General features: G+C 36.4%; 1 protein-coding gene across 1 annotated transcript; it reads right to left on the bottom strand.

The window, feature by feature from the left end:
- Nucleotides 1-7,008: 7,008 nt before the first annotated feature.
- On the bottom strand, nucleotides 7,009-9,897 carry LSM5 (LSM5 homolog, U6 small nuclear RNA associated (S. cerevisiae)). Its single transcript, XM_010290888.1, has 4 exons — nucleotides 9,807-9,897; nucleotides 9,547-9,574; nucleotides 8,839-8,911; nucleotides 7,009-7,041 (listed from the first exon to the last, which is right to left on the bottom strand). Exons 1-4 carry the CDS (start codon nucleotides 9,859-9,861, stop codon nucleotides 7,009-7,011), a joined length of 189 nt encoding a protein of 62 aa, XP_010289190.1. The 5' UTR covers nucleotides 9,862-9,897.
- Nucleotides 9,898-10,118: the final 221 nt, after the last annotated feature.

Below are 10,118 nucleotides of genomic sequence, written 5' to 3'. Positions count from 1 at the left end.
GAAGAGAAATATTTTGGTATCATAACCAATATAGTCCTTTCCTTTGTGAAGTGGAACACAACCTGTACATTGCATTGACACTTCAAAACCCACTCTGTCTCTCCTCTTCTCTCATCTAACATTTCTTTTAAGATATTTCAAGAAATGTTTTCATTGTCTGTCCCATAAAATGAGAAATAGATTATTATAGAAGAGCTCCTAACATAAAAAGTTAATGCATTAGACTAGCTGCAGTGCAAACATTATTTGACATACATTTGCAGCTGAGGTTCCAACGAATTATCTACTTGTTTGCAATTGCTAGGATTTCCCTCAGTAGTAAACCACTGGCAATGTGCATGAACACAAGAAAGTATTCATGGGACACATTCATCTTGTATGCAGTTAAATGAAGTTTTTAAATCGCAGAAAGATTTGGCTGTTATACAGTATGTTTAAATTACATATGATAGTAACCAAAAACATGAGACCATGTCTCATACTTTGCTCTATTTCAGAACAATCTCAGCTTGCAAAGCAGATCAGTTTTCCATAACACTGATAACTAGGTCTCACACAGTCAGACTTCTCATTTAGAAGGACACAAAAAGAATAACACAGACCAAACATTTTGCTTAAACATTGTGCTTAGACAGCTAATTTTGCCTCACTTCAAAGTGCTATGAAAATTACTTTTTCTCTAAAACCATGTTCTATTTATTTTTCTAATTTTTTTTTCTGAAAACAATCTTATAGCTTAATCCTTAAAATAATTTTCTCAAGTTTTGATTTTTTCCAGTGAATATCAACACAGGAAAATTGTAAATTGTTTAAGTAAAGATGTTGCTTAAATGTTTGACCATTTTTCTCCCAACAAGTGAACAAGTGCAACCGACTTTCTTTCAAGAGCCATAATACAGAAGGAGAAAGTACAGATTCTGCTCATTATGCTAACAAGCAGGTGAAGGAGCTGCTAGCTATATAGGCTTTGCTGTGCCAATTTTGAAATTGGGAAGAAAAACAGCCCTTATTGTTTCAATACTTAGGTCCACATTTTCTCATTTGCAAAGTAGATCCATTGCTTTGAGAGACTGACTAGAATTACCTGGAACAAATATTATTCTAGCATTGGATGTTTGTTAGCGACAAAACAGTCACTATGTCTTGATTAATTATAATACATGATTTCATCAACATATTTGTCTCAAGGGGCCCAGTTCTATTTTGTTTTCCAGTAACATATTCCTATCCAATTCCTATCTCTGACTTGGAGAAGAGCAGCACACAATTTCTTCAGTGCCTACTTATCACACAAGGAGGTAAATAAGTATCTTTTCCATAGTTACAAGCAGTTTTCAAAGATGTGACAGATGGCTCCAGTCATCAACTGACCCTGAACAACGAAGAAAATGCAAAAAGATCAATAAACATGACAAAGACCTTTGGTATTAGGGAATCCAAACAAACTGGTGCAACTTTCTTCCCTATTGATTTGAAAAGAATGTTGTTTGACTGCTGCTTATACTGATAATCCACAAATTATTTGCTATTCTTTTTAGCCAAAGGCCTAAGGCAGTGCCATCAGCAACTTCATAACATACCCTGAAACAAAAATCTGATGTTACAGCTCAAAGTCTGAGGAAACAGATTCAATGACTCAGACAGCTGTAACATGGAAGTCATGTTAAATGACAGTTCTATAAGTCATTAATAATTTACAATAGCTGTTTCAAATGCTGACATTTTCCATTACTATTATTATGAGATCATTACATCACCTACCACACAGCTGCATCTTTGTTAACTTTGAAATAAAAGCTGCTAGACAATATACTACATAAAGTTACACAAGGGAGGGAAGCATACAATGATTTCATGGTCAGTTTGGAATTGGGTACCTGACTTTCACTTCTGACTTTGAAAACTTCTCTCCAAATCAATTATCAACTCTCACTAAGATCCAGCAGCAGTTCTTCTTTATGCCTCATACTTTTCTTTAGTCATCTAAAGTCCATGTAGCTGCATTGCAAGCTTGAAGACCCATGTTCTTTTTCTGTCACCTAGTTTTCATGTACTATTTCTCACTACTTAAAAGGTGCAGTGATTCCCGGTCACACATCACACTTGAGTTGATATACATCCACACATTACTTTTGAGGCATTATATTTGTAAAGTAGCTGTTGAACCCTCCAAATGATGTACTGCATTTCAAGAAGGGTGTAGTATAACTGGTAAGAGTCTACAGGAAGTCCAAGAGGGTACTCCATAAACTACTAAAGTCTGACTTCGAAGTATAAATTGAAAAACAGCTGCTTAACCTGGAAAGGGCAATACTGAAGAGAAATAACAATGTTTAAACATCTAAAAGGCAGCTATAAAGAAAGACTTTTGTGTACATCCAGTGCACATTGGACACAGAATAATGGGTCTTAAATTACAGCCTGAAAACCTTAGGGTACCTAGCAATCTTTGCAACAGTAATAATAATTACAGGAAAATTTTAAGATAAGCATTTGTCAAGAACGATACAGAAAGTTGATCATTCACTTTTAGGATGAAAGAAACACTAGATTATCTTTAAAAAGTTCTTGTCTCTCCATCGCTGTCCTTCTGTGTATTTCTACAGTCACTGAACACAAGCAGCATCCCCAGCTGGGCACCTCCAATTATGTACGCATATGCACATGTCTACATATGCAAATTTATTTCTTTGTTACACACAGTTCAAGGAGATTACTCACAGGTAAGCCAATTTACATAAACAGCATCTGAAAGTTAAACACCTCAGTTTCTTGCAAAACATCAGCCCAACAGATCACTGTAAGCAGTACGTAAATCCATATTTCAAAACTGTGTTATCTTAAATCTTACCAAAAACATTTCTAATATAAAGCCTAACATCTATTTTCTGACATTCCACTTCTCTGTCATCAGGTATTTATTATATTTATGATAAACAACTGACTGGGGGCAAACACCATAACCAGCAAGAGAGACAACTTCTGTAGCAGTTGTGTATTAGTCTGAATAAATGTTATGGTTTAGTAGGTATGTAAGTAGATACACATTCATGAGTGCAGAAGAACTGAAAGGAATAATCTGGAACTGGTAGACTGAGGACTCTGCAATTGCATGCAACCCAGATCAACATGCATCTATGGGGAAGGGAAGTACAGAGACATTCTTCTGAATTAAAAAAGTGCAGCAACGGAAGGAAAAGGTACTTTGAATGTGTTAGATACAGTCTGCTGAAACAATGTCTGCAACAGCACTTAGAACACTAGCAAGCTACCTCTTCTGTTCCATAGTGCCTTGAAACCAATACGCAGTCTGTTGCCCATTGCCATTAGCAAACAAAGGCATTACTGTGAGCAGAAGCATGTAGGACACCAAAAATGGAACTTCTAAATATGGCACATACAAGATACTCATTCTCAGTACAGTCTATGAGGTTATACAATTGTAAAATAACTTGTGAGAATGAGAATCCTGAAGGCTGTCTTGGGTTAAAATTTTTAAGTTTTAAAATTGCTCCTCCCCCAGGTTTTAGAAATGAATCTTGGTAAAGCAATTCTCACAAGCTGCAGAAACACACACTGTGTTTCTCCCACCACAAGAGGAGTATAAAAATACTCTTATCTATATGCTAGACAAGTGACCAAGGTCACAGGAGAATCTGTACTCTTCCACTGATTAAAAGGAATGGGCCAGGTGCTTTGTGCCTCCTATGTAGCCACAGAGTGCAGCTGCCTGGTAACTTGTTCTGAGCTATCACATATTAATCACACATACGTGTAGGAATACACAGTTGACCATTTAAGTTTATCAGCCAAAATAGTTTAGAGCAATGCAATATTTCATAGCAGTTCAGGAAGTTTAGCACTGAATTTTATGGAATTTAGGTATGTGCTTATATATTTTGATGAGCAGAACATATAAATAAAAAGGATACAATAAAGTTATTTATATGTGACTTTAAAGCATAGAGAAGGCACAGTCTACAAACCAAATATCAATTATTGGCAATATTTACCTTTTCATAGGGCATCATGTAATGTCTTAGACTCAACAAGCATAAATTGACAGACCATTAAGATCTGAAAATTTTACAAAAGTTCTAATAGTGTTTCAGTGTCAGGGCTAGTCTCATTGTCTTCAGTAAATATGTATCCTAATTCTAACACAGAATAAAACTGAGCTATGTAAAAATGAAAATGTTCCAATTACACTGTTTACTCATGTTTAAGATATTAAGTTGTACAAATAAGAAGTAACTTTAACCAGTTCCCCCCAACCACCTACAAACCATGACCATATACAGTCCTTACATCAGGCTACACAAGATCCTGTTTCATTCTAACCATATCATTAGCATAAGCTGTGCAAACCTATTTAAATCAACAGGTTTTTCAGGCAAAAAAGCAGAATCCAACAGCAGTTAAGCCACATGTCTTACAACTGACAACACAGTACTTCCACCACTGATGATAGTACCATAACAAAAAACAATGGGTCTTTATTGTCCCTAGTGACCTTGAGGGGCTGCAAGAAACCAGTGAAGATATGGGCATGGATTCTGTAACATCACTGTCAGTATAATTTCCAGATCAGAGATCCAGCCTCCTGTAAAGATGACCAGATACAATTTTGATTTCAGATGGCAAGTCATCACAACACTACATTAGGTAGAGTATGAAATCTTATCATCAGATTTTCAGCTAGTTTAAAATCAATGTATTCTGCTGAAGTCAATAAAACCAAACACATCACCATATGAAAGAAATCTTTCAGTGTGCCTCAGATCTGGAAAAATACCTTGAAATCAACATCCAGAATTTTTAATAAAAATTCTTTGTATTTCCCACAAGGTCTTGACATTGAGCAGTAATAGGACCCTAACATTTACATTTATTTGGGTGCACAGAAACGTGATGTCTGCAGACCTCAGTCATGAATTAAAATGTCTTCCTGAAAGATAACAGTCTTAGCACTTCCTCTGGAGAGAAAAAAAAAAAACACAAAACCCCACAACCAGAGAAGGAGGAAGTAAGGCAATACCAAGTGTTTTTTTCCAGAGATAACAAAATCCTGAGAGAATATGATGTTTGTGCTGTCAGAATAAAAATCCAAAAAGAAACAAAACAGTTTACTTTTCCCTTTGAGAAGTTGCTTTTGAGTCAAGATCTGTTCTTTTTCCTCTCCCAAGCATGGAACCTCTCTTCAGTTTAAGACTGTTTTCAAAATACTGAGTGAAGTAGAAATTAAGTGCACACATTGGAATATGTATAGAATCTTATTCAAAAAATCCCAACACAATAGTACTACAGTGGCTAGAAATCTTTCAAGTGTTCTGATGAAAAGAGTCATTTCTAGGAAACAAAGTGTTTGGGGCCAAAACTGACAGATGATGTTCCAATCCAATGTAAATTAAAAAAAGAGGGTTTTTTTTCAGGTGATGTATTGAAAAAAGATGGAGAAAGAAATGGGAACAGAAATTAAAAACCATTCAGGGAGTGAATGGTATAGATTGTCACCATGCAATCTAGACATTACAATTGTAGATCATATATTCAGACCAAGGCAAAAGTAGCACGCTCCCTGGGAGAGGGGATGGGGTCTCTTTCCCCTTCAGTAGGCTAAAGCAAGAAGTTCTCACTGTATTTTGAACTAAGACCCAGCTAGCAGAAAGCAGCTTTTCTGTCAGATAAAGCAAGGCAAAAGGATCTAGTAGAGCAACTTCCTTGCAGTCTTTTGCTCCTGAGCCCCCTTCTTCAACTCTTCTTTCTTCTTCTGGTGATGGGAAGGCAAAACATTTCCTGTCCCTGTGAGCCCATACTGTACCCTGCTTGTCCCTATAGTAACAGCAGACACCTGTGATTCTCCTCCAAAGACATTTACACATAGCAAGCAGTCAACTAGTGTATTACGGAAGCATAAGCTGCAGTGGACATGATTTAGAATCAGTTATTTTTTTGTCCATCATGAGAAGATAAAAATAGCAATTCCTTACTTTATAGAAATTCTCCTAAAGTAGTAGTTGCCCCCAGTATCTGTCAAATTTTTATATCACAGGAAAACAGATGCAGGCAAAAGATCTTTTACTGCAAAATGACTACTGCCAACTCTGCAAGCAGGCACGAGCAGCTCCCAATTTAATTAAGTATACCCACTACCACCTAGTGGTGAAAGCCAAGTCACAACTGATAAGAATGAGAAGTTTTAACACCAGCATTAGTGTTTTGTTTTGGGTTTTGGGGGTTTTTGTTTGCTTTTTTAAACACACCCTGAACATGAACTAGGTCTGGTCTGTCTGTCCTCCTTGCTTGCCAAATACCATTACTGTGCCTTTACTATAAGTAAGTATATCTACCAAGCAAAAGAAGTCCAAGAGAGCTGAACCTTAGGGCCAGCAGAACCAAAGGCTTGCTGAGCATCACACAGATGCATCCACATTCAAGAGCTTTCAGAATTCTACAGCACTCTACCACATGGTTTCTGGTGACACAGAAGCCTGAAGCAGTGTTTAAACAAATGATCCAGCTTAGTATCTGCCTGTATTTCAAAGAATAGCAATCTCTTGGCTCATGAATTGTGTTTTATATAGACTTTGGCCATAAACAAATGCAACAGATGTAGAAAACTGAAGACTATTATTCTTCCATTCCATCAACCAGTTATAAAACTATTTAACTGGTGCACTTACATAACAGAATACCATAACTAACAAAAAGAAAGTCTTTTATTCAGAACAGATTAGTGCACCTTTACAAGAAAGTAATGATTTCAACTTACAAAGTCAGTATTATCATTAGCAATGCACTTTTCCTGAAGAGGAAATCCTTGTCTTTTATCAAATGTCAACTGCAAGAGTGTGTAAACAAAAAAACCCCAAAACAACCAACCAACCACACCAAAACCCACCCACACCCATACCTCAAGAGCTCTGTTTAGATTATATATACATATATATATAACATATATATGCATATGTAATATAACATGTCTTCATAGATGACAACTGTATCAATTTATACTTCAGGTCCTTCTCCTCCAGGAACAAGCTATAAAAGAATATGACAATTTTGTGTTAGTGACATACATTTGAGTTCTACAAACCCACGTCACAGTTCTTGCTTTACAACATTTTAGCAGAGGGAGACTTCATGGTAGACCACAAAAGTGGTTTTCAGATACAGTATTATCTTCCCCTCCCAACAGCAGAAGTCAGTTACTGCCAGAGAAGCACATGCCAAAATCTCCAAAATACACAGACTGTTTAACAAAACACAAAGGAGATCCTAGATGACACACATTTTGGGTTTTGTCTTTGTTATTCACTTAAAGGAGATGATTCTGTCTAGAAACATGACAGCTCAGATTCTGTCTAGACACACGATAGCTCATTTATAAAAGGACAAAGAGCATGCTTCCTTTCATGAAGTATTTCTCCAATTGCTGATTCCTTCCCAGACTGCCACTATGCTGGGAAGTTGGTTTTCTCTTTCCAACTTCTATTGCTAAGCAGAGCCCAAAAACTAATAAGGAGCCTGAACCCTTCTACAGGGAGCAGGGAATGTCAGCATAGTATTTTCCTGTGAATAAAATAAAGAACTGCACAAGAGAAAAAGAAATACAAAAGGAAAAACATTAATATGGGAAAAAAGAGGATGATAATCATTCCTTTTACTGATATATTCTTAATAGTTTGCTGAGCACTTCTAAAGACAAAGGGCTTTGCTGCTTTTGGGGACAATGTGAGAAAAAGTCTAAAGCATAGTCTTCCTGATGTGGGAAGATGTGTCCCCAACAAAGACACAAGATCTAATACAGAAACATACCGATGTCTTGCTGAAAATCTGCACTCTAAGAATCATAGGCTTCTGCTTCAAGCGCAGTATACCACCAGCTCAACTGGACAGTAGTAATTCTACCACATACAAGAAGTCAGAACATGCACAATCCTTTAAGGATGCAGAACAATAACCAAAGCAGAAAAAGGCTTAGGAATGAAGTCAAGATTGCACTTGCTCAGACACACAGTAAGAAGGAGCAAGGTAGGTAAGACAGCAAAACAGAGATTATTCCTCATTCACAGACAGCCATCTTAAACTCAAGTCAGTCTTCCTCTTCCCACAAAATCAGGTTTGAATGCCCTTACGTAGGAAGTCCAGATTTTGTAGCCATCTATGCAGACAAGCAAAAAATTACCATGGGTCTGTTTTTGTGGTATTTAGGAAATCACAGAATTCAGCAATTGCAGAATTACGATATTTAATTAGTTTCAGTACTGATGTACATACATCAGCACATGAGAAACTAAAAATCAATAGTGATTCTAATTTGGTATAATCCAACAGACATCCAGATTTTTTTTTTCAGATTATGGTAAAGGTACAGCTCTCCGAGCATCACATGGTATTATAATCACCAAATGACATGAGGAGCTTGTAAGCACCCAAACTGCTGCAAACACATTTATATGTAAGATAATGGATGAAACATAGATGTACCCCACCCTACATACTTATGCAGGCAAACACTCATGAGTTAAAAGCTGCTGTTATGAACCAGCCTAAGAGTGGACAACAAAGTCAATGATTCCCTTGCACACCTGAAGACCAGAACCACATTCACCAAAATAAAATTAGGGCCGTGCTCTTTTCATGTTTACTGCAACATGTATAAAGCAAGGCAATAAGATCACTTTTCCAGCACATTATGCCCCAGAAGCTACTTGAAAATAGCTTATGTAATGGAACTGCCTGGAAAGCTCAGCTTGAAGTAGTTGAACTCAATTACCGATCAATTTATGGGTACAGAAAATAAATACATACAGCCTTTTAACAATGGCGACTTACCATTGTTATGTTATTTCCATTTAGCAAAATCTGGTCCAGCTTTGTGATTCTTCTGCCCTCAGGTGTAATCTCACTGAAGTAGCATTAGAAAAAGTACACATAAACAGGGGCAATAATTACAGTTTTGTTTACAGAACTAACATAAATCTCTGCATTAAGATGACATTTGTTGGAACTAACAAATAAATGAGCCATGCTGCAGCGCAATCTTGATAAATTGACCACCGGGGTAAAGAAAACTACCTGACGACTAAAAACATCCATTGTACTTTTCTGCTCAGTACATAAAGATAATCTTGACAATTTTCTGAATACCACCAATACTCAAAATAGGTTTCAAATAGCAACATGGCATGACAAAGTAATAAATACTCATTCTTAAGTCTGCTAGCTTTTTACATCTTCGCCTAGACCCTAAGAAAATGTAAAAGCAAACAAAAAACACTACTGGAAAGCGCAACAGACAACCCATGCGAAATTAAGGCTACAAATGAGGAACGTGATTACAAGTATAAATCGTACAATAGCTACTCTATGACATGGTTGTCCAGAATAGATCACTCTCTATAGTTTAAGTCCAAGGTATAAACTACTCAGCTGGCAACTACCCCAAAAAATGTAAAACCACTTTGCTTATAGATCTTACACAATATTTTTCCTCAGGAAATCAAACACTAAATAGGAACAAGAAGCAAAAGTAATACTTACAATTCTGTAACATCTTCTAACACCATATCTGAAAATGAAGTTTCAAGGAAAATAAAGCTCAGAATCTCAAAATCAAAATATTTAAAGTTATCTTCGTTTTGTACTGAACTCAGTTCTATTTTACAGATAAAATCCATCAGAACAGTACAATTAATGCATACAAAAAGGTTCTATCCAGTCAACACAAACCTTCCAAAAGCAATAAATGAATGGAGCCAAAGCATAGAGCGGAAGGCCTTAAACATTTCCGTCAAGGATACTGACAAAGTCATCAAATCCTAGAAGTGTTCCAACAATTTCTTTATCGCTTTTCATCACAATATGAATGCGTGAACCGATGCATTTGTCCACAAGCTCTGTAAATAAAAACAAAAAAAACCTTGAAAGGTCCAAGAGGTTATTTTACAGAACATACCTTTTTCATAACAAAACTCCTGACATTATGATGGCAAAAAAAGTAATTGCCACGGACACTGGCAAAAAAAGCACAATAAGGAAAAACAATTTAAAAAGACACACAAAAAACCGTATACATTAAAAAAAAAGTTTCCTTGCCACGTTACTGCGGCTAC

This window comes from Phaethon lepturus, unplaced genomic scaffold (assembly GCF_000687285.1).
Source record: "Phaethon lepturus isolate BGI_N335 unplaced genomic scaffold, ASM68728v1 scaffold19147, whole genome shotgun sequence".
In the NCBI taxonomy this organism is placed as follows: Eukaryota; Metazoa; Chordata; class Aves; order Phaethontiformes; family Phaethontidae; genus Phaethon; species Phaethon lepturus.
The sequence above is the reverse complement of the archived record's forward strand: the minus strand, read 5'-3'. Positions and strand labels throughout refer to the sequence as shown.

Bases quoted from the DNA above. Each gene is read 5' to 3' on its own strand.
- LSM5 (XM_010290888.1), bottom strand. From the start codon at position 9,861: ATGAAAAGCGATAAAGAAATTGTTGGAACACTTCTAGGATTTGATGAC. The intron at 8,912-9,546 runs GTAAGTATTACT...ATGCTACTTCAG, and splicing joins TTAGAAGATGTTACAGAATT to TGAGATTACACCTGAGGGCA. The intron at 7,042-8,838 runs GTAAGTCGCCAT...ATTCTTTTATAG, and splicing joins ATGGAAATAACATAACAATG to CTTGTTCCTGGAGGAGAAGG.